General features: G+C 35.4%; 1 protein-coding gene across 1 annotated transcript in view; it reads left to right on the top strand.

The window, feature by feature from the left end:
• The first annotated feature begins 890 nt into the window (after positions 1–890).
• The window catches only part of CCDC178 (coiled-coil domain containing 178), a 168,946-nt gene continuing 145,481 nt past the window's right edge, over positions 891–24,355 (top strand). The window contains 8 exon segments of the mRNA XM_061994597.1: positions 891–948; positions 2,570–2,697; positions 4,686–4,720; positions 7,224–7,318; positions 8,666–8,866; positions 11,742–11,962; positions 14,402–14,544; positions 23,227–23,380. Coding sequence (XP_061850581.1) covers positions 891–948; positions 2,570–2,697; positions 4,686–4,720; positions 7,224–7,318; positions 8,666–8,866; positions 11,742–11,962; positions 14,402–14,544; positions 23,227–23,380 — 1,035 coding nt within the window.

The following is a 24,355-nucleotide window of genomic DNA, read 5'->3' as shown; positions in this document are numbered from 1 at the left end:
AATATGGAATGCTAAAATCTATAATCTATGTGATATTTGTTTACATTTTTTATGTTGATGAAAACTGTGGGATAGGTGATGGGTTTTTTTGTCTGTTTTGCTAGTCAGTTTTCATAGGTTGATAGTAGTTGGAGACGACAATGTACTGTGGGCTTCTAATATGCCAATTACACAGCCCAGGAGCTGTCCATCTGGGTCTCTGCCCGACAATGCAGTTATTTGTCAAATGTATGAATTTTAAGGGTGATAACATATTTTGGTAAATTACCTGATATCCTGAGGTTTAACTGCCTAATTTTTCAGCCAATATTATTTTTCTCAATTATGCAAATTTTAAATAAATAATACTTGTTTTGTTTCTTTTGTAGAAATCTGAGTTATAAGTTTCTATGGAAGTAAGTAGATTTTTCCCCTTCTACGTATCTTCTGTCCATTGAGACTACAGTGTTTCATACTACAGGTTTATGGACCTCACTTATATTGACAATTTTGTAGTGAATTATCCATTTTGTTTTTCACATTTTTCCATTTAATGTTAGTTATCGCTGTTATGATAGGATGCAAAATAACCTGTGTAGTTAAAAAAGATAGGTCACATAAACTGAAATTTGGTTGTCTTGTTTTTTATTTGCTTTTTGACTGTACTTCTATTACTTAAATTGAATCCACTGTGTGATTTGTAATGCTGTAAACTTTTTACTTGCTGCTTTTCCCTTAGCGGAAAAAGTGAAAATGGATTTGCTAACCTGTAAAAATACTGTAGTTAGGTCACTGATAAAATAAATTGTTTTTGCTGATAAAATAAGAGTTTTTAAAATGTCTATGTATGTATATATGTATGCTTATTGTTATTTCTATGATTATTAGGCTGAAAAGAACTACTAGAAATAATGTTTGAAACACAGTCATTTTCATGTTCTTCTAAGAACAGTAATGAACCATCCCAAGGTATGTCAGATACATCTATTATAGTTTTCCAATAGTTTAATGAAGGACTTAAATTTAAGGCATAAAAAATGTTGTATTTTGTGTTTGTAATGTTATATAGCACTAATCTTCTTTCTTGGTGCCTATCCGTCACACCGCTTGAAAAAACTTTATACAAATGATGTATTTGTAGTTTTGAGCATTGGTCATTGACTTGCTGGTGTCAATCCCTTCTCTAGCAATAGTTCAGTTTTCTATCTGATAACAAAATTGACTTTATTTCACTTGTCATTTAAATCTAATTTTTAGATTTGAAAAAAATAGTAAATAATTCCGCTTTCTCACCGAGTTTTATTTCTAGTTCACTTTTGCGTATAAAAATGTTGTATTTACAAAGACCGAAGCAGTAAGAGAATAACCTTTTTGTTTTCTATGAAGGTTTCTAGCTCTGGAAACAGGGAGAGCAAGAACCTATGAAGTAGGTTTTGATATCCATTTTAGTGGTCTATCTTTTCAAACAAAGTCTTGCAAATCATCTTTTCCATTCCAGCAAGGCTGTTTATGATAGAATGAAGTTAAAAGAGCTTCATATAACATACAGACTTTTAATGATTGAAACTGATACTTTAATTAAGACACTGAGATTATTCTTCCAAAAAAAAAAGACCCTGAACCAAACTAAATCAAATCCACAAATTGTATGAAAGTTGTCTGGTTATTACTCTTACTGTTATTTTTGGTTCATCTCCAAGGCACATTAAAGGACTGTATCTTTCTGACCAGATTTGGATTAATGTTTCATGTTTGCAGGACAGCTTCTTAGACTTTTTAATAGTTCTACTACTATGTTTCAGTGTCTTTTTCTGGTTCCTGACATTTAATTAGTGATCTCTGCAGTCAGATTCCCATTCTGTATATTAATTAAATAGTTAACATTCAATAACGTTCTGCAGTAGCATTTGTTTGTTCATTTATTAATTTATTTATTTTAAGGCTACCAAAAGTTTAAGGAAAACATAACGGTGAAATCCACATGTTCTTGTAAAACAGTTAATCTATGTCCTGTAGCTTTAAATTCCTGGTGTGGGAACTACTGTTCTGGAACTTCATCTCTTCATAAAGTTGGAGCAAATACTTGTTGTAACCAAGTATTATATACATAAGAGTAGATTAAGGCTCTGTGACCTTTCCTATTTTGCTGTGGGCACTTGTATAGTAGCTGCCACCTTTGTCTTTTTGAGTTCTGGTATTTTTAATGTTTGATCAAAATCCTTGATGAGTACTAGTGTAAAATCATAAAACTTGATTCATTTGGGATTAATTATGTACAATTAGTTATAGCAAATTATATTTTGATCTTAGCACCCTTTATCATATCTCATCTCCTTGAAATTCTTCATCTCCTTGTTCTTCAAGCATTTCTGAATCTCTCTCCTTGTATTTGAGATTTTATTGAAAAAGGAATTACTTTTTGTGCAGAAGTGTGCATTGTAATAGATGTAGCTCTCTTAGTCCATTTCAAGACCAAAGCTTACAAGTTCTAAATTAAAGTAGGAATATGAGAAATATCAGATACGAGAAAGTCTAGTATCAGCCCACACATGAAGTTTAGCAGCCTGCTGTGTTCTCTTTCTTTCTCCAGACGAGAATAAGTGGATTGCCAAAAGGCAATGTAGCTGTTCTTTTGTAAGTACTCCATTACTCTGTGTTAACAAAGCTATTCATCACATTGAAAAGTTAGAACTGAAGATGGAGAAATGCTTTCAACAGGTACGTTTATGTCTGAAAATCCCCAAGCACTTTTTATCTTTATAGAACAAGTATATTTTAAAATAGGATTACTATCTTGATTTTTATAAAAATTTAAGTTCATGTCATATGTACTCTCCAAAATAGTGCCCAGGAGGTTAATTTACTAGTCATAATGTGTTTTCCATTTACTTCACTGTTTTGGCATATCAAGCTATTTTATTCAAACCAATATACCACAACAAAGTAATATCCCTATATAATAAAGGTTTGTAAATTCATATGTGACGATTTAGATGCACATAGAGTCAAATTGCTTCAATGACATCATCTACAAAATAGTTTTTGATACCAATCTTGCATAGATAGATTGAGATATATGCCAACTTCTGTCATTTACAGTAAGCAGTGTTTTTTGCTGAACAGTTTCTTTATTGAGAGACATGGATTTGAAAATATTATGGTTCTTTTACTAGCAGTACATGATGTCTTCCTACACTATATAGATTTTATGTGTATAGAAACAAGGATAAAAGGAAGCTAAAAGAATGGATAAGTAGATGAAGAAAGAATGCAATACATACTGTTCAAGTGTGGTAAAATCTTCCCATTAACTTCTTTGAGAAGATGATTAGTATAATTTAAATAATTCACTTTTACTAGAGAAATGTTTTCCAAATGTTAATAAATTTTGCATATGCCTGCACGGCAGTAAGAAGATCTGATCGCTGCTTGCATAGGGAAGTTACATTTAAATAATTTATCTCTGATACCCACAATAATGTCGTCACAGCAGCATATCAGAAGAACTATCTTAGATTAGTAGACCACAAATGCTGTTACTCTACAGGGAGTTTTTGCAACTGTACCGTAGAAGAAGGTGCCTGAACTACAATCAGGTTTTGATTTACAATATAGACATTAATTTGATAGGAAATTTTATATTGCCTCATTCACCTTTGTTTAAAATAATGTGAGAAGAGTGAAATGATTTTAATGTCATAAATTTCTTATCAACACACATGGATTAGATGGATAAGCATTGATGAATCCAGATGTTTATTCATTTTAATGTTATCTTAAATTGTTTCCGTCAGTTTTATGCATATTTTCCACATCTCTTCTAAGCTATTGTTGTTTGATTTATAGAGATTCAAAATAGTCTGAGGCCTCTAGATGGTGATGTCATTATAACTATGAACTAAGAGGAGAAAAGATGACATTTTTATAGCATGAGTATTTCATTAATGCTCTTAAAAAAAATCAAAATTAGTCATATATATGGAAATAACTATATTATATAGGAAGTTATGATTTTACTTGTCTATATATGAATTTGTTTACACTTCTGCTAATAAGTATTAGCAGAATATGTGTCTAGCTGACATGGAAAACTTCATATCCATACTGTTAAATTCTTACCTTCCCAAACAGGATAGACATTATGCATACTGCTTTTGCAAAATGATCCCTGATTCTTTCTAGTTCAATTGGGGAATGGTTTGTGAATGTGGCAATTTTCAGGTTACAGGTTGTACCAGTAAGATTTAGTATCTACAATGTAGGTTATTGAGTTACTAGGCCCAGAAAATTTCCCTAACAGTGTTTAATTTACCATTGTAGACTTAGCCCCAGTGAAGAAAAAGCATGAGAAGATCAGCCAGAATCTCTACTATACTTCTGAGATTTAAAACAGAGTACATAGGTTAAGAGTGAAAATAGAATGAATAATTTTAAGGGATTTTAAAAAAAATTCTACAAAATTGAGTAATACACAACATGTATATGCAGAAACTGGGGTTTATTGCCAACCATTTGTAGATGCACAGTTTTTAGTAATTAAAAGACTTGTAAATTATTTTAAATGTTAAAAAGTATTCATCTGTATGTACACTAATTAGATCTTCTTATGATACAAAATGAAGTGGCCTCTTACGCTTTTTGTTAGGAAATAGAGAAAGTGTGTAAAATCTCAGACATATAATGGAGTTTATATTTTGCTTTTGCAGCATGGTTCTGTGTTTAAAGAGGAGAAGATGCCATGGTAAGATCATGCATACTAAATCATACAAAATAATGCATTTCTTTTAATGTCAGGTAATTATTTGATGAGATGTTCCTCTGGATGTGAAATCTGCTGTGTGAACTGTGGAGCTTACCAAGTTCATCTGTAATTTAGAGTGCATCTAAAATAAGAATTCTTAATGTCTGCAGGATCTAGTTACTTCAGAAGACCAAAAGCATTTGTGGAGAATTTCTCATATCTTACTCATAAATATATATTCAGTATTTAATTTTCAGAAATTCAAGATGATTGAAGGTCTCAGGACCCACCTAAGTGATCAATTTCCATTGGTAACAGTTGTTCAGTTATTAATACTTAGAAATTGTGCCAGTTCTACCCATTATCTGAAGTAGCTAAATATGAGTAACGGTACTTATTTTAAGCTCTTGTTACTTTAAGTTTTGCATTGCAACGTGATGTATAACCATTCTGATTATTTCTGCATGCTGTCTCTGATCTTTGTGAAGTTCTCTATATACTATGTACAATTTTCTGAATTTGCATTAAGATCAAATTTGCTCTCATTTCAGCTTGGCTAGACACAGGAAGATAAGTAATTAAAAAAAAAGAGTAGGAAAAAGATTTGAATGAAATGGCTATTACTTCACCATGTGCTGTATTAAGTTGGGGAGAAAAAACAGGATTTTTTTTCATTTTTTTTCTTTCCTTGCTTTCCTGTACTTTCAAAAAGATTCTTATAAAATGCATGGTTTTGTGTTTTTAGTGTAGTTTGACAGCTACTTATGTTTGGTTCAAAAACGTTTGTGTGTTTGAGTGAGAAAATTTCCTTGAATCACACTTTAGTGTTTGCAACTGTGGATTTTTAAAGTTAGACAGTGAGAGAGGATCCTTGTTAAAATCAAAACAACAGAATTCCTAAATTAAAAGTAACAAGTTGAAAAATTGTTTTTTCTAGATATGTTTGCACTGGAGATATCCAGGATATATACAGAGTTGTTAAAGGTTATAAATTTAAAATGTGATTTTAAAATGTAAATTTAAAATGTAGTTTTAAAACATAACACTCATGCACGTTTTTATACATTTTACATGTTGTCTGCTAGGATACATTACAGTAGAATACAAGAATATTTCAAAGCCAAGTACTCAGAAAGTACACAAAGTAAGTCTGCGTGCATGATTTATATTGTATTATTCATGAGGCAGCCTTCTTTATGAGTAGTTCTAGTTATAAAGATTAAACAGGAGTTTGAAGAGGAGAGTGTATCTCGTGCACTGAGCTTGTTGTCCTGGCTGTTTTGCTCAACACACCCTGTATATTTTTACTTCATGTCATATATACCTATTGAGTTGTTTTGTGCTTGCCTACTTATCCAACTCCTGTTTGTGTTACTTCTTTTTCTAGTTTGATATCTCTTCTGTCTCAATTTTCCTGTCTGTTGTCGTACTGTTTTCCATTACTGTACAGATTTTTTTTATTCCCTGTACTTCACATGTATTTTCTATTGATCAAGGAAGGCTTTGATAGTATTTTTTTTTGTTTTGACATAGACTTTTTGTCTGTTATTTCTTCACGAAAAAGGACCTTTTTTTGTTTTGTGGAGTTGTATGTATGTTCCATTATGTGTGTATGTGCAGTGTAGCACTGTGACTGCAGATTTTTTTTCATCTTCATTACATATGAAGGACCTGTATAGTCTCTTTAAGCACACATGTAGGCATAAGCTGGTGGTTATCCTTCCTCATCTTGTTCTCAGCTCCAGTAGGCAAATGAGCTTCTTAAATTTGCATGAGAGCTTGTGTTCTTCTTTGACTGCTTGTGTTGCTTCTTACCCTTCTCACTTGCAGCTTAAATTTGTCCTGATCTCATTTTAGTGAAGCTCTCTTCATGTCTGCTTTTGAGAATCCCAAATTTCAAAAGCTTGTCTGTTGGAAACTGATTAAGCCTTAGACCTAGATTGCTTCTCCTTTATATCTCCAAAAAATCATAGAATGGTATGATAGGGGTTGGAAGGGGCCTTTAGAGATCATCTAATCCAACCCCAAATCTTTCTTCATTGTTGACTCTCAAGTGATGACTTCCCGTAAACTGTTAAGACCATGTCTGACTAGCAGTGGCAATGTATCTGTGTCTGCACGGGTACAGTACTAAATGCTTGTGCTGTTTAGAAGAGTCTGGAAATTATAGCATATATTGCTCCTGTATGTTCAGAAAACCTTTTCTACAACAGCTTCTCTTTGGCAAATCCTTGGGTATGAGGACAAAAGTCGAAGACCTGTGTAAGTATAAGATGTAAAGGCATCTGTTTCTTGTATTTGTGTAAAGCAATATAAGAAAAGCGTTTCTATGGAGACTATACTATTAATAATTCTTTTGTACGACTTGTAGTTATTCCATTTAAGTAGCAAGTATGTAAGATTCAAGAAAGAAAATTTTGACATCATGAAAGTAATGTTTACTCGACAATGCTAATTTAAATTCAGTCAAAAATTTTGTAGTGACAGTGGCTTTTATCTACAGGATAACAAAACAGGTCCATGCTGAACCTACTGAAGATACCTGGTTATCATTATCCACTAAACTGGATTTTGAAGAAGCTCCTGTATCTTGTGACGGTAACAATATTTCATAATACTCAGTTTGAATCGTAAAAGTTACTTACCTTCATTTAGTATATGCTTTGCATTTGTTGTAATGGTTACTTGTTGCCTGTTCTGTGTCTTATGTCAATGAGGTGAGTATCCTGTGAAATCTGTGTATATAATCTGTTAAGCTGAAAGACATGAACATTTTAAATGTTATATTAAGCACTATTAAATCATTCTATTTGCAAGACAATTCATACTTTGTTTATACCATCTAGAATTTGAACCAGCTCAACTAGTTATTGTACTCATGTTATTGTTGGAGATACTAGACCTTTTTTCCGTTTAGTTTTTGTAAAACAAATAACTGCATTGCTGTTACAGGAGCTCCCAATATGAAGTTCTGTTTTTTATGGTTTGCATCTTTACTCGGGTGATACATTTTTTATTCAAGTTTTAAATATTAAAGAGATTTTGTGGATTTTTTTTTTTAAGCCAACATGCAACCTTTTAAGTACTACTAGCCTGAGGCTATCCTTTCTGCAGTAAATTGTGTGATAAAATTGCTGTTGATGGCAGTGAGGTAAAAATTTCATTCCAGATTTTAAGTAGTTGTTTTTTTTTTTTTTTTAATGCTTGCAGTTTTTAATCAAAATAATTTAGGGACTCATTGACTGTGGAATCAAAATAGAAATGTCTTGGACTCTGTAGCTTATTTAATTCCCATTTTGTACAGATCAGGACACTGAATAATGACCTCAAAGAATTTTTTATTAAAAGAAAGAACTGAGGCTTGATAGCCAAATCTCACAGAATGAAAGGTGCTTTGTGTATATCATGAGTAAAACGGTTATGTTGAGCTATTACACTGAGAACTAGGAACAGGAGTTCTTTGAACTTCAAAGACTTTAATGAAGTCATTCCATGCTTATGTAGGAAAATAAAATTAAATAAATAGTCTTACAAAAACTGCGATAATTAGGAACTTGCACTATTATTTGGATGATTACTTACCCAAGCAAGGAAGCAAAAATGTACTTTTTTTTTACCATCTATATTAATATATTTTGTTGTACTCTGCATTGGAAATAAGCTGGAGGAAAATGCTACTGAATGTGAAAGTTTTGTTCATAACAAGTTGTACTTGCCTTGATATATGTGAAGACACTAGCTTTATACCGACGCAGAAACTGGAATAAAGAATGTATGTTTAAGCCTTCATAAAAAATAATAATATATTATTTTTCAAAAGGAAATGTAACTAATTGTGCTTACTGTTATACCTGTGAACAGGCCAACTTTGCATTGAAAATGAAGCTTGAATAAAGAGGATATGATTAAGCTTTCATAAAAAATATTTTTAATATATTTTTAAAGATGGCAAGGCATTAACCTTGAAGCAGGAAACAGGGGCATTGCTATTGGAAGTTACTGAGCTAATTAAACAGTTGGAAGCTGATTGTGAGGAGGCAGAAAAAGCTTTGGAGTTGGAGAAACAGCGAGGGAAAAAGCTTAGAATGAAAATTAATTGTATGTCACTTTGGAGGATTCAGCATCTTCCTGCAGCTGTGCAAAAAGGTATTGGTATTGCAACTAAGAATCTTTGTTATTTTTCAGTCAGTTCATCACCAAGAATAAGAATTACGATATGAGCATTGGTTGTATTTACTGTTATAGGAATACAGTATTTACTCTTTTTAATATTATATGCTTCAATAAGCGTCTGGAAAAAAAAAAGTGAAGTACTACAGAATGTTCAGCAGTGTTTGAGAAGTAGTATAAGAGTAGACTTAAGATGATAATAAATACTCAGTTGGAGGCAAGGAATGACAAGTTGAAATGGAATTAGAAAAGAATGTGTTTGATTTAAACCGTAGGTTAAACCACAAATAAAAAGGTGTTTTGAAAAAAAGTAAAATGTGACAAATTTGAATAAAGTACTTACGTATTTAGTAGAAATTCTTTAACGGTGCTTCTTGAAACCCTGAATTCTAAGAATGTAAATTTACCGTTACCTTTTGTGATGAACCGTCATCTATACAATAGAATTAAAGGAAGAGGGGAGAAAAAACAGCTACTTCTTAGCTGTTTGTCTTCTGATTCATGATCAGAAGTAGGTACCATCTGAACCTAGACTTATACAAAAGTTGTGCAATTTGTAACAGTAGATTCCTGGATGTAAAATCAAGGTTAGTATCTAGTGCATATTCACGGAGAATATTCTGCATATTCTGGTGGACATCATCCTGAGATCTTTGACAAATATCTCACAATCACTGCTGACAGTGCCAGAGTCTTCCATAACTGGGTTTACTGGTGGGCAAACACTGATTGAAAAATCAGTGTATAATGGAGACAAGCCCGGTGTTGTTTAGTATCAAATGCTTTTTTTTTCTCTCTTTGCCCTCATCCCTTGATGACAAAATGGCAAATAGTGCACATCACTAACAATATATGAGGAAAGTGTATGTATGCTTGTTTGTTTGTTTTAACTGATGGCTAACTCTTGACTTGGAAGCTAGAAACCTGTGTTAGGGTGTTATGATTTGCAGAGATTGCCTTCCTTAAAAGCAGCTGCCTCTGAAGGACAATTTATGGTGCCCTGAAAAGAAAGGAGGATATTGAATAAAGAATCAAAATTAAAATTCAGTGGTAGGAGAATTCACTTTAGGAGAAAGTGTGTGGCAACTGAAAGGTCAATTTTACATAAGTAAAGAATTTCAAGAAGAAAATATTTATAATCTTAATTCTTCAGCACAGTAGTTCAGGATTTGAGCTGCAGAGTTGTTACTCTTTACTTTTTGGTGTACTTACCTACACTGGAGCTGTAAATAATTCTTGCATATTGCTATACATTCCTGTTGCTTTTACTTTACAATTTAACATTCTCTATAAATATCAAAATTTTGGAATAATGGAATATAATGAACACATTCTTGCTCTGTTAATATATGTAATGATACATTAAAAAAAAAACCCCAAAAGAACGAAAACAAACCAGCAGAAAATTTGTCTGTGAAAATTAACCAGCTCTGCTCCCTGGATATATTAGTGGGCTATGTCAATATGGCAGTGTCCTTGGAGTAAATTTGTAATTTCAATGATTATAACTTCTTGTAGTATTGTCTCTAAGACAAAAATTATACTAAAATGGAATTCAGTATAAAGGGAAACGACTTATCAGGAATGTTACAATTATCCCTAATCTAAGTATTATAAACCCAGGAGGTTCTTAATTAAGAGTTTGCATGACTTATCCAAAGTAGGCACTGGATCCTGTTATTTCTTCAGACTTCCCTTGATTTTCCACTGTTGCTATCTCCTGCTACATCTGTGTCCTGTAGCACGTTCGGGTAACTGTAGTGACATAAGCTATCTTTAAAATTTCTCTTTTCTGAAATAGAACAAAAATACAATGTAAAACACATTCATCTTAATGTTAGATATCACTTTCTATGATGTAGAAAAGTAACTAATTCAGAAAGTATCTTTAACTCTTAGTAGCAATGAAATAATAGTTTTGTACATTGATGTATGTCTCATTAGCACAGCAAAGTTTATCAGCTGTTGATTGCACTTAATATTCCACAGCTACTTCTCAGAGATAGCTTTTTTTTTTCCCCTCAGGAAGATATGCTTTTATATCTCAAATTTATGACAAATTTTACTGCTCTTTAGACATTTTCTGATTTTTCTTTTATTTGATGATCTCACTTTCCCTGGTTTCACACCAATAATTTTTCTGTATAGAACATCAGCTGCTAAGGACATCATCTCCAATAACCTAGGCAAAATAAAATATATGTTGTCATTCAGCAATCAGAGGTCTACTCACATATCTTCTTGTAAAGACCCATAGGAAATTTATGTCAAGGCCAGAAAAGTAAATGCAGCAAACTGAATTAAGACTTACATACTTCTGTGTGGCAACATGAATATGTTTGTTTTTTTGTTGGCTTTGAATTTGTATATTTAGTTTAAGTTTCTTGATGCTACGTAGTTTAGGAGATATCCCTGAACTGAAAGTAGGCAATGTATTAAGAGTATATGGGATTTATACTTGCCCCATTCCTCCTCTGCATCCACATCTCTGTTGCTGGAAGCTTAGGAAGCTTAGTAGAGCTGTTCTTGTTTATGACAGTCTCCTCTAGATATGCTTTAAGGCTAGATGTTTTAATTTCCTTTGTAAAACAAAACTACCCCTCACTTTGAAGACTTACTTGAATTACATACTAATATTATTAAGTATGAGTTTAAAAACAGTTCCATTGCTAATGCAATATTTGGTGATGTCTTTTGTAACCAATATCCTCTTTTGGCCTTCAAAGCAGTTTACGGAAAGATTTTGCAAGTCTTACACTTAATATTTTTACAACATATTTCCTAATCTCACTAGGTATTCAGTGTCATTCAGATACTCACATATTGTTATGCTAATTATCTTTTTAAACAGAATATGAAATTTGTCTTCAGGATACCTTGGAGTTACAATGGCATTTTGATTGTGAAAGCCGCCAGCTGCGACAGGTACAAAACCAAATACTTCAATTAGAAACAGAGAACAGAAAGATTCAGGAGGATATAGACTTCATGAAGAAACACAGCCCTCTGCTGGAAGAAAAGCTGAATCTAGAGGGTGAAGCTGTGAAGGCTGTGTTAACAGCTTATGAAGAGGTAAGTACAAACAATACAAAGATGTTTCTTTTAGAACCTTCCACTGCATAGATGCATACCCTTGTAGAGAATACCAGTCTTTTGGAAGTGTGAAACTGTTTTGAATTTTGTACACAAGGACTATGAATTATGTACCCATAACACTACATTCAAGCACGCAGTCCAGACAGGATCCAGGGATAATAACACTCTTGGCCTTTAGTAAATGTCTTTTAAGAGTATTTGAAATGTAATTCTAACTTTACAAGTTAATTTCTTGTGAGATCTTTTACGGGAAAGGCAGAAGACATGTATCTGATATTTGCACAGATTCTCCTCAGATTTCTCACAGATGTGACTTTGTTCTAGAATATGAAGATGTTAGAAGCTGTCAAAAAATGTTTGTAAGATTTAATGAAGTGTTGATGTAGGTTTTTCTAATTTATTTTTAGATAGTATTTATATATAATAATGGTAATAAATTATTTGTTGATAATAAATGCCTAATGTGGATAACGTCAGGCTGAATAATCAAAGGTGTAGCATAGTAGGTAGCTTAAAATGGATGTCTAAAAAGTACAAATTTTAGTATTAATTATTATATTTTCTATATGTTTTCTATAGTAACAATTAAATAGAAATCTAGAGATTAATCTCTTTTTCAAGGTACTTGCAGTCTAAAATTGGTCTTGTGTTTGTATGTTCATAGAGTCACAGAATCACAGAATCATACAAGGGTAGGGGTTGGAAGGGACCTTTAGAGATCATCTAGTCCAATCCCTATGCCAAAGTAGATTTACCTAGATCAAGTCACACAGGAATGCATCCAGGTGGGTCTTGAAAACCTCCAGAGAGGGAGACTCCACACCCTCCCTGGGCAGCCTGTGCCAGGACTCCCTCACCTGAACAGTAAATTAGTTTTTTCTTATGTTTAAGTGGAACTTTTTGTGTTCCAGCTTCATCCCATTACTCTTTGTCCTGTCACTAGATAGAACAGAAAAAAGTGATGCCCCAGCCTCCTGACATTCACTATTTAGATATTTGTAATTATTAATGAGATCCCCCCTCAGTCTTCTCAAGGCTAAACAGCCCCAGGTCCTGCAGCCTTTCCTTGTAAGAGAGATGCTCCAGTCTCCTGATCATCTTAGTGGCCCTCCACTGGACTCTCTCCAGAAGTTCCCTGTCTCTCGTAACCTGAGGAGCCTAGAATTGGACACAGGACTCCAGATGAGACCTCACCAGGGCAGAGTAAAGGGGGAGGAGAACCTCTCTCAACTTGCTGGCCACACTCTTCTTGATGCATCCCAGAATGGGGGCTCAATAGTCGTGTCAAAATACTTCTAAAAGTGAAAATTTAGTTGTCTGTTACACAAACAATATGAGATTTATTGTGAATGAGTTCTGATCTATGAAGTAGGTCACAGTGTTTTATGTTCAAAATACTGGCTAATTAAAAATACAGTTGATCATTTTCATTAATTTTTATCCCTTTTTCTTGTTAATGTTGTGGAGTATTGTTTCAGATTTGAGGTGTACTAAAAATACAACTCAAAGTAAACTTAAAATATTTATTTCTAATGACTATTTTAAATAAACACTTTTTTTCCAGAGTTACTTTATTTTCTCAAAAGTGACACCACATTACTGAAGATAAACTTGTTAGTGTAACATATATTTCATATCAACAAAATTTCTAGATTTCAAATGCATAATTTATGACATTTATTGTGCTTTACTTTACATGCTGTTTGTTACTCAGACTTGTTTTTTCCTCCTATGGCCTTAAAAAGCAGCTGATATTTAATGTTCCTTGCAACTAAAACAGTTGTGTTATTTTTTAATCTCTTTTAACATCCAGAGAACTAGTTTCAGCAGTGAAGTCCTAGATTAAAATTGAGATTTTTATATCACGTTCTTTTTTTATATTTGTAATATTTTGCAATATTTTTAAAAACAGAAACAGTAGACATGCCTATCTGAGACTTGTTAGGAGCTGAGTGTCCCAACACTGTTTATACCGTTGAAAATCGTGTTCATTGTCAGGGTTGTCTGAGGCTCCTCTCTTGCATAGATGACTGCCTAGATTGCACATCCACTAGGAGATATTTAGGTAAAGATTTTGTCAGTGAAACCTCAATGACTTCTTTCAACATTATTTCTTTCTTTCTGCTCCAGAGGTCACTATCTTCCCATGGAAGTAGCCACCTTTTCACAGTAACTTTGAAGTTTTGTATCAGAATGAAAACCCTCTTGCTAATATTTCTTTATTTTTCACAATTTCACAACATATTCTGTTGTCTTTCACTAGGATTGTATCTGTTAGTAGAATTTGTTGTTAAGTTGTATGATATTGTGAAGTACTACTTCCAATTTTAAACTGCAAACAAACAGATTTTTTTTTTTAAACATTAAGTATGATTTTATGTAAGGTCTTTCTGAAAACTTCTTTTATTTTCCCAGACATCGAAAAAATATAGTGATGTTCAGTGTGAACTCATGGAAATCCAACAGACAATGAAAAATATTGATGAAGAATCTGAAAAGAAGATAAAATCTACGTATGAAAAAATTAAATACGCTGAGATGCTTTTGAGGCAATACAAGTAAGAACTATTCAACATGGTATTATAATGTCCTATTAGTTTTAATAATGACAATCAAACTATAGAAAATTTGCTTTTAGAAATAACTTTAAATTCTGGAATTTTTAGAACTTAAAACTAGGAGAATTATGAAAGAAATATTTGCCTTATTTTTCTGAGCTTGCAGAATAATAAAAGAATGATGTCCAGAAGTATACCCAAATAGTTCCATGAATCAACTCCTAAAGCATGCCATTTTTACCTTGTTACTTACTTATGAAATTTTAATAATTCCTTTTTCATTTTTGACAGAAACTTTTGCTATCACTCATATTGACTGCACAAATTACTTGAATTGAACATCATCAGTAGTTATAATCATAACTAAATTTTGAATTTTAATGTTAATCAGAACAATTTTAGCCAACAACATGTACTTTATCATTTGGTCATTATGGAGTATACATATTTTGTAGTAAGTCATCAAATTTGCTTCATCCTATTCATTTATAACTACCTAGGTTCACTTGGAATTTATATACCAGTTGCGCAATTCAAGTTGTGCTATGCACTGCCTGAATTGAGACAGCACGCACTGCTTTGGTATTCTAGATAGCTGGAATAGTTAGAAAGCACCTGATGTAAAACAGTGACTGAAAACCTGTCTTTCTCTCTGATGTTTCATTTAATGCAGCAAGGCTAATGCTAATGGTTGAGATGTATGTATAAACTCATGTCCTTGGTAACCTCATTTCCATAGATGTTAATTCCATATCCAGCTAAACCACTGCTAGAGACTCTCCTGTGTAACTCCCGATCTCTGTTTCTATTCAAGGATCATTCTCATTGGAGTTCACTACTGGTTTGGCCACATTCATTTACCTAAGAGCAGTAAAGGAGCAACTACAGAGCTGAAAAGAAACCTCCATTTACAAAATTTCATAGTTTGTAAAGAAAACAGGACTTTAGAAGCATGTCTGTTATCTAAAGATCCATGTATCATCTCAAGATAGTGCCAAATCTCTTACATAATCATTTTGTCTCTTCAAAATGAAGACACTGCTGTTCTTTTACTGCAGGATATCTGTTTCCTTACACTGGTCCATACAGACCTCAGGAAGTACTGCCAACACAAAATAGGCCCCAATCGTTTCTCGAGGATTGTGTCTATTGGACTAATAGTGGAATTCAGACTTCGCAAAGTTCCTGGCAATAGTGCTAGATCCCTTAAAGAGATCATAGAATCAGAGAATGGTAGGTTTGGAAGGGGCTTTTAGAGGTCATCTAGTCCAACCCCCCCCTGCAGAAGCAGGTTCACCTAGATCAGGTCACATAGGAACATGTACAGGTGGGTCTTGAAGACCTCCAAGGAAAGAGACTCCACAACACCTCTGGGCAGCCTGTTCCACTGCTCTGTCACCCTCAGAGTAAAATAGTTTTTTCTTATATTTAAGTGGAACTTTTTGTGTTCCAGCTTCATCCTACTACCCCTTGTCCTGACGGGTGATCAGTGTTTGCAAGATAACTGGGTGATTCTGGAATGCTGTGACAGTCTTTCCCTAAGCTTCCAAATATGACTGCGAACCAGAAGAGCTACTCTGCACACTAGCATAGATATAATATATGTAAGAGCTGTTAATAAGTTCTGCTCAATGGAAGCCTATTTGCCAAAAATCGTTCTTATCTGTATCTAAGAACCTTATGCCACATGTCAACCCATCTTTGTTGAGAAAACACAGAACTCTAGAAATTGTTGCAAGTAGAAGTGAACTTTCTAATTTTGCATGTTCATAGGCCAACAGCACACTGACAGATTTTCTCAAAAAGCAAGCACTTAAATAGCTCAATCCCACCAAGCAGGATGAGGCAGAGAATCAGAAAGGTAAAAGTGAGAACTCACGGGTTGAGATATAGACAGTTTAATATGTAAAGCGAAAACTACGCGTGCAAGCAAAGCAGAACAAGTAATTCATTCCCCATTTCCCATGGGCAGACAGGTGTTCAACCATCTCCTGGAAAGCAGAGCTCCGTCACACATAACGGTTGCTTGGGAAGACAAATGCTATCACTCTGAATAAATGCCTCTCTTCTTCCTTCCTCTTTGAAGCTTTTATTGCTGACAGTGATGTCGTATTTGGTCAACTGTCCCAGCTGTGTCCCCTCTCAACTTCTTGTGCCCTCCCAGCATACTCACTGATGGGGTGGAGTGAGAAGCAGAAAAGGCCTTGATGCTGTGCAAGCACTGCTCAGCAATAACTAAAACATCCCTGTGTTTTCAATACTGTTTTCAGCACAAATCCAAAACGTAGCCTCATAGCAACTGCTATGAAAAAAGTTAACTGTATTCCAGCCAAAAACAGTATACTTGTACACAAGCCTGCATTCTATCAGTGAAGTCTCATCTGCCATGAAGGCCAAAACCAAGTCTTCATTTAACTGAGTAGTTGTGAGAGCTTAGGGTACTATGAGTGACCTTTTCATTTGATTTACCAAATAAGAGTTGTTATACTTTTAAACCTGTGTGTAGACTGTTTTATAATACCTGGGAGAATAAAATAAGGCACAAAGTAGAATTTGGGAGTAAAGTATTTTGATCCTCTCAGTGAAAGAACCCACTCTCAGAGGTACATAGAGAAGAGGTCATAGCTACTCTAGCTGTTTTCTATTGGATTTAGATTTTCTTTTTATTTCTTTGTTCAAGAAATAGTTTTAATTAATCAGTGTGACTGTTTTGCTTACCATTATGGTGCTCAGCAGGCCATGGTAAAGAACTGCACCTAATTAAAAAAATGGGGTTTGATTGTATAATTTCCAGGGTTTTTTTAGATTATAACATCTAGGCAACTTTATTTCAAAAACTCATTAGTGCTCAGGAACTTGAAACACCTTTTTCAGTCCCACAGAAGGAGTGCTTGCTGCCTGCCTCAGAATCTTACATGTAGTTAAGCCTGCAGCACTCTTGTAACCCTGACTTTTGTAAAACAGAGCACTCTTACAGTGTATTTTAAAGTAGGTATCAACCTCAGGGTATCATTACTTCAGCTAATATGGCTGGTGCTTTTGATGCCTGATGTCCTGGGACATCTGTTCTTGCCAGTCAGCTAGAGCAGAAACCTTACTGAGACATTCTTGAAAAAAGGAAGGTTGTTTAAGGTGCAATAATCCTGTTTCTTTGTGATGCCATATCACTGTGAATCTCTTTGCCATTGGCACTACACTGCAGAATTAAAGAAGCTTTTCCAGTAATATGTTTATAATTTAATATGGGAGCAGGAAGCATCCTGGTTGACATACGTTTACTCAAATAATGTTGCTGCTTGAGAAATTGCAGTCTTACACATATAAAGTGACTGTGCACTTGTAATAAGATCCAAAATGTCTGTCTCAGTCAATGTAGGATAAAACAATATATTTTTTTTTTTGAGATAGATAGCTTAGCAATACTAGAGAAATAAGTGTCTCTGACTTGTTTCTTTTGTTAAGAGTGTCTGACTTTTTTGCTTTTGCTTCTAATCTTTACAATGAATTTCTTGGTGATTTCTTAACTGAGTTGAGGATAATTTGGACATTCTGTTTGATATATTAATGCTAGGATTACGTTTCACAGTCAACATATTTATCTTTAGTTAACTAAAACTTAATATTTTCATTTTAGAGCCTAGTTTGCAATCTGGAATCATAGAATCACAGAATGGTAGGGGTTATAAGGGACCTCTAGAGATCATCTGGTCCAAGCCCCATGCTAAAGCAGGTAAACCTCAATCAGATGTCCAGGTAGGTTTGGAAACCTCCAGAGAAGGAGACTCTACAACCTCCCTGGGCAGCCTGTTCCCATACTATGTCACCCTCACAGTAAAATAGTTTTTCTTTATGTTTAAACAGAACTTTTTGTGTTCCAGCTTTTGTCCATTACCCCATGTCTCGTCACAGGGCACTACAGAGAGGTCCATTCTCAGTATTCTCAAGGTCAAACAGCCCCAGGTCATGCAGCCTTTCCTTGTAAGAGAGATGCTCCAGTCCCCTGATCATCTTAGTGGCCCTCCACTGGACTCTCTCCAGAAGTTCCCTCTCATGAACTGGGGAGCCCAGAACTGGACACAGTACTCCAGATGAGGCCCTAACAGGGCAGAGTAGAGGGGGAGGAGAACCTCCCTTGACCTACTGGCCACAGTCTTCTTGATACATCCCAGAATGCCATTGACAGGTACTGGTGCTTGGGATTGGTCTAGGTAGAGCTCAATACATTCCAGTTGCTCTCTCACATAAAGAGCAACTCCACCACCTCCCCTCGCTGGCCTGTCTTTTCTAAAAAGCACATAGCTGTCCTTGAGTGTGCTCCAGTCATGGGAGCTGTCCCACCATGTTTCTGTAACCTCAGTGAGGTCATGGCCCTGCAGCTACACCCACATCTCCAGTTCTTCCTACTTCTTGCCCAGGCTGCATGTGTTGGTGTACAGGCATCACATAGGCTTACTCAAATGTGCAGGTTTCCCTGGTTAGGTGGAAGAGTTATGTTCCATGATTATGTACTTCCTTCGAGTGGTCAGCTTTCTCACTCTCATCTTGGCATGCATCTGAGGAGCATTCATCGCAGCTTTTGTTGCCCTGACAGATTTCCTAGTTGGATGGGATGGCCTGAGCATTGTCATTTTACATGCTGCTCCTGAGTCATTCAGTTGAAAGTCCATGTATCCAGTTGGCCAGCAAGATTCCTTTGCCACTTCTAAACAAGTGTATTGCATCCCAACCTAGCAGATTACAGTTATCAAAGAAGGTCCCTTTGTCATAAAAGGCAAATCCTTCCCAATGGCACCAACCACGTAGCCAGGAGTTAATGTGCATTATTTGTCTGTCTGCCCACTTTCCTCTGACTGGTAAAATGGATGAGAAGATAACTGGAGTGCCACTATCTTTTATTTGTTCCCCTAGGGCTTTATAGTCCCATATAGGTTGTGGCTCACCACATCATGTGTGCCCACATGGAAGACAGCAGTGGAGAGTTACCTGAGTTCTTGACTTGCACTGTGACAGTAGCATCCCAAATCTTGGCTTTGGCAGGCAGCATACCTCTTCTGACTCCTTTTCCAGTTGACAAATTGATGTCTCAGTGCCTTTGGACAGGGAGTCACACACTATAAGCTCACATCACTTCTTATTATGGTATCTACTGCTTGTAACTGATGAAGTCTTTCGTGATGGAAAGTTGTTGGTGGAAAGAATGAAAACTAAAAAGGTAGTCAGAAATACAACTAAACCCCAAGAATATTATTATATAAAATCTGGGATCAGAAATCTGTGATACCAAAACTTGTCAAAACTAGAGTGAATTCTACAAATTACTATTAAACTTTATTCCCCCTATTCACCCCCACCCTTGTTAGGAGGGCAGAGGCCCCAGCAAAATGGGAGGAAAAAGATAACCAAGGATGTTGTGGATAGAGACAAGGGCAGGGAGGGCTCACTGCCAATTACAGTTCCGGGCAAAACAGACTCCAGTACTCGACTTAGAGAGGAAAGTAGGAAAGTTTGTTATACTACCTACAAGAAACAGAACAGAGCAAAAAGAGAGCAGGACGATGAGGAAATTACAACCAGCACTTTAAGATCTCCCTCCTCCATCCCTCCTTTCTTCCTGGGCCCACCTCACTGCTCTCCATGTCTCTACCTCCTCCCCCCTCAACAGCTCAGGGGGGCAGGGAGTGGGGGACGTGGTCAGTCTCTCACAGATGGGCTCTGCCACTTCTCAGAGGAGGACGACTCCTGGCATTCTTCCCCTGCTCCAATACAGAGTCCCTCACATGGGACACAGTCCTTAACAAACTTCTCTGGTGTGGGTTCTTCCCAGCAGCTGCGGCTTCCGCTGATACAGGGTCCCTCACGTGGGGTGCAATCCTTAATGAATATCTCTGGTGTGGATTCTTCGCCACAGTTGCTGTTTCTGCAGGTACAGGGTCCCTCCCTCAGGACATGGCCTCATCTGGGCATAATTTTAATGAGCTGCTTTGTCATGGGTTCCTCCCCACAGTTATATCTGTGAATATTGGGTCCCTCCCTCAGACACGGCCTCCTCCAGCCATAGTCACTGTCTCTGGTTTGGGGCCTTTAATGAAGTGAATCACTGCCCCTGGCTCTGGGTTTTTAGCAAAATGAGTCTCTTCCCCTGATTTGGCGTCATTGTCAAAACGAGTCTCTGCCCTTGAGGCAGGGTCTTTAAAGAAATGCAAACAAATCACTGCTTCACCAGTCCTCTCTGTAGAATGCAGAGGAGTCTCTGCTCCAGCACACCTCCTCCTCTCTTTCCTCAATGACCTTGGAGTCCACATGGTTGCTTCTCTTGCCCTTCTCATTCCTTGCACCACCACCAACTAGGAAAGAAGGGATAGAAAAAGGAAGAAACAGGAAGAAGAAAGAAGCCTCCTCTTCCAGCTTCTTCTTAAAAAGTGATCGTGGAGGTGCCTACTTGGCTCAGCCCCAGAAGTGGGTCTGGCTCAGAGCTGGGGAGAGTTGTGAGCAACTTCTTACAGGAGCCATCTTTACAGCCCCTTCCCCCTTACCAGAAAAGGCTGTCATGTCAAACCATGACATTAAGTTTCTTAGTTCTTTTTGGTCTTCTCTACTGTTATGACATATGAAGACTTTTAATTTTGCTACTACTTGCCTTTGAGATAATTTGTAACTGTATCAAAGCAACAGATATGGGATTATGAGATACAATGCTGTCGACATATTATTTCACTGAGAACTAATTATTTGATCATCCTACTTTCTGACTGCTTCACCTTTTAAAACTCTTTTATGCAGGATTTTGTTCAATTCCCTTTAGAATTCTGTAATTGTGTCACAACCATCAGTTTACTTAGCAGTTTTAGGACAGTGCGGGCAGTTTTCCAGTTTTGTTTTCATCATTTTGGTGGAAATCAAGGCTCTTGACATTGTTTCACATGCAAGAAAGAAAATGTGATATTTTCCTTTAACAAGCCTTTGTTCTGAGGTGCATTAGAATTGCATTACAGGAACTTTTTGTTCTTTTCAAACAAGCCATAATGGAAGTAAGATACCCATAATAACAGCAAAAAGTAACTAATATCAGAAATTCATAATCTATACTCATAGAGATATACCATGCATGTTTTCTGTTTCACCTAGTTAAGTGATTTCCTATTCATGTGATGTGACAGTGATATAGACTGTTGTGCACCTTGCTACTTTTTTTGTTTGTGTGAAAGTAAATTAACTCAAAATGCTAGTGATGCAAGTATTCTTAGGAATGTCAGCATTTACGGGAAAAAGTGAAGTAGAAGACATTTTTTCTACTCTTCAGTGAAGAAATAATTCTTTTTTTGCCTACTGTATTTTTTTTCCCTTGCCATTTGTTAGACTGGTAATTAAAGTCCTACTTACATTATACAAGAAGTCAACCCGTCAGCTGCTATCTAAGAACTCGAAGGACGTGTGGTATTGATAGGTGTGAGAAAGACACATTTGTTATGGCACAGACTTGAAAGACTGTTCTGCAGTTGATACTCTTTTCTTTGAAGGTGTTTGAAGTGTTAGTTTTCATGTGTGTGTTACATAAATTCTGTGACATTTGGAATATGACTTTGCAAGAAAGCCTTTTCTCCATCACAAGTAGAGAGTCTTGGAAACAAATAAAAGAAGAATGACTATCAAGTAATCTTTAAGGAATGGCTCTTGAATTAGTGATGAAGTCTCTTCATTGTTCTTTTTCTACTGTTTTTACTGTGTTTAAGTATGCAAAACTTGTTCAGGTTTTATTTGGGTTGTAATGCAGTAGATATCTGTAAAATTCAACTGCTGTTGTTCTTAGTTCTGCTGCAATGGATTTACTTTGCCTTTTAAAGCGTGCTTTGGAATATATTATTGACCAAGATAGTTCTCTTGGCATGGAGCATGGAGAAAACTCCTGTTTTCTACCTACTGAAATGATAACAAAAATAATGGACAACACCAACAGTCATTGTAAAATTTGAACCTAATGTCTCTCTATTTTTTTCTGCCTTTCATGAAATCCATTCTCATATACAAGTATAGAAATGACCTGTGCAGGTCTGTGGAATGAGGCCTAAAAATGTCTCATGGGAATATTTTCCTGATGGTGTAGTTATTATTATTTATTTCTGTAATTATGGCCAGTTTTCCTTCTCATAATTCTGACAAATCTGCAATTCAGAGTGAAAATAAAGTCCTTATCCTCTCCCTTTGACCTTGCCAACTGTCTGCAAGTTCCTTTTTACACAAGGAACTGATGTCAGTACAAAATTTTTTTCACAAATGACATTTGTCCACAAGATGACAGTGGCGTGAATTGATTAAGTGAAGATGGCTCTGAAATACATTCAGCCAGTAGCAGACAAAAACTCCTGTTTTGTTTAACATATGAGGTATGAAAAAAAGTCTTGTGCCTAACTACACCAATACCAGTTCAGAGGTCCAATTAGTTGGCAATGATGTGAATGCAAGTGAATTGATAGCATAAATAGTTTTGATATCTGGATGAAATTGCATGAACCTGCCAGGGTAGATATTTTTAAATTCTTTCATGCATACCTGTTCAAGAAATGTAGCAGAGACACAAAATAAATCTTTACTAATTCAGATCTACTTTACATTTTCCTTTATGGAGAGGGACTGCCTTGGAGTATTTCCAAATAAATGGATTCACTTTGTGTGTATTCCTATTAGGAATGAGTTAAAGCATTCTGAATTTATTTGGACCGAATACTGTATGAAGTTAAAAGAAACAGAGGAGAAGATTATAAAGAATGAAAAACACCTTGAGGAGTTAGTGAAGCAAAAAGCAGAAATCCAGGAAGATGCAAAATGTTGGAACAGCAAAGTAAGTCTTGAATATTTATAAACAAGCAAGTAAATTAGTATTTTTTATTGAAAAGTACAGGAATGCCTGAATACTTTGTATGCTTAAGAGTTAAGGTCTTCTGTATGGAATCTACAAAGTGGTAGATTCTATAGAACTTTCATATTCATTCTTCTGTTGTAGTATTGATTTTTTAGCTTTATGTGTTTAAGATATAATCATCTTACATTCCTTTAATTGGCTTGGATATTTTTAGTGATTGGATATATGTCTGCTTAATATTGCTTATCTTCTTAAGTCACCTGGGAGAAAGATTGCATTTAATGGGACAGTGTAAATGTCCTCTTGAATTGGTAGATTTTTTGACCTCAGAGGGCTTGCAAGGCCCCTTTACAGCATGCAGAGTGATATACTCTTTTACTTAAAATTCCCATTTTCTGCTATGTTTGTCTAGCGTTCATTCAGAAATCTTGTACTTGACAGATTAGAATCTGAACCATAGTTCCTCACACTGCTTGACTAGGAGTGTTCAATGAATTGACAGCACTATATGTGGAACCAGTAGGAAATACCTAAAATGCAATGCTCACAACAGAACTTGGTGTTTCTTTATATATAGAAATATGTGTATATATATGTATAAATAAAGTATGAAATTCATTGTCTTGTACGTGCTGAGTACTGTTGTGGTTTGTATATCTAAATAGCTAGGTCCTGATGAGGATTTGGTGGAAACCAGAACATAGGTGGAGTGTTCCTGAGAAGCTGAATCTACCAAACATGCCCAGAACTTAACAGAAAACCCAAAGCCCATACCCTGCAAGAGGAAATGCAAATTCATGTTAGACAGCAACCAATGCATGTGTTCCTGCTGTTTGTTTCGGACTGTGTGTTTTCTTCTTGTTACTGGCACCAAAAATTACTACCAACTGATAAATAGAAAACCATTATTTTCAAGTAGAACGAACACTTATTAGTTAATAATTTTTTTCTGAT

This window comes from Colius striatus, chromosome 4 (assembly GCF_028858725.1).
Source record: "Colius striatus isolate bColStr4 chromosome 4, bColStr4.1.hap1, whole genome shotgun sequence".
NCBI classification, from domain to species: domain Eukaryota; kingdom Metazoa; phylum Chordata; class Aves; order Coliiformes; family Coliidae; genus Colius; species Colius striatus.
The sequence above is the reverse complement of the archived record's forward strand: the minus strand, read 5'-3'. Positions and strand labels throughout refer to the sequence as shown.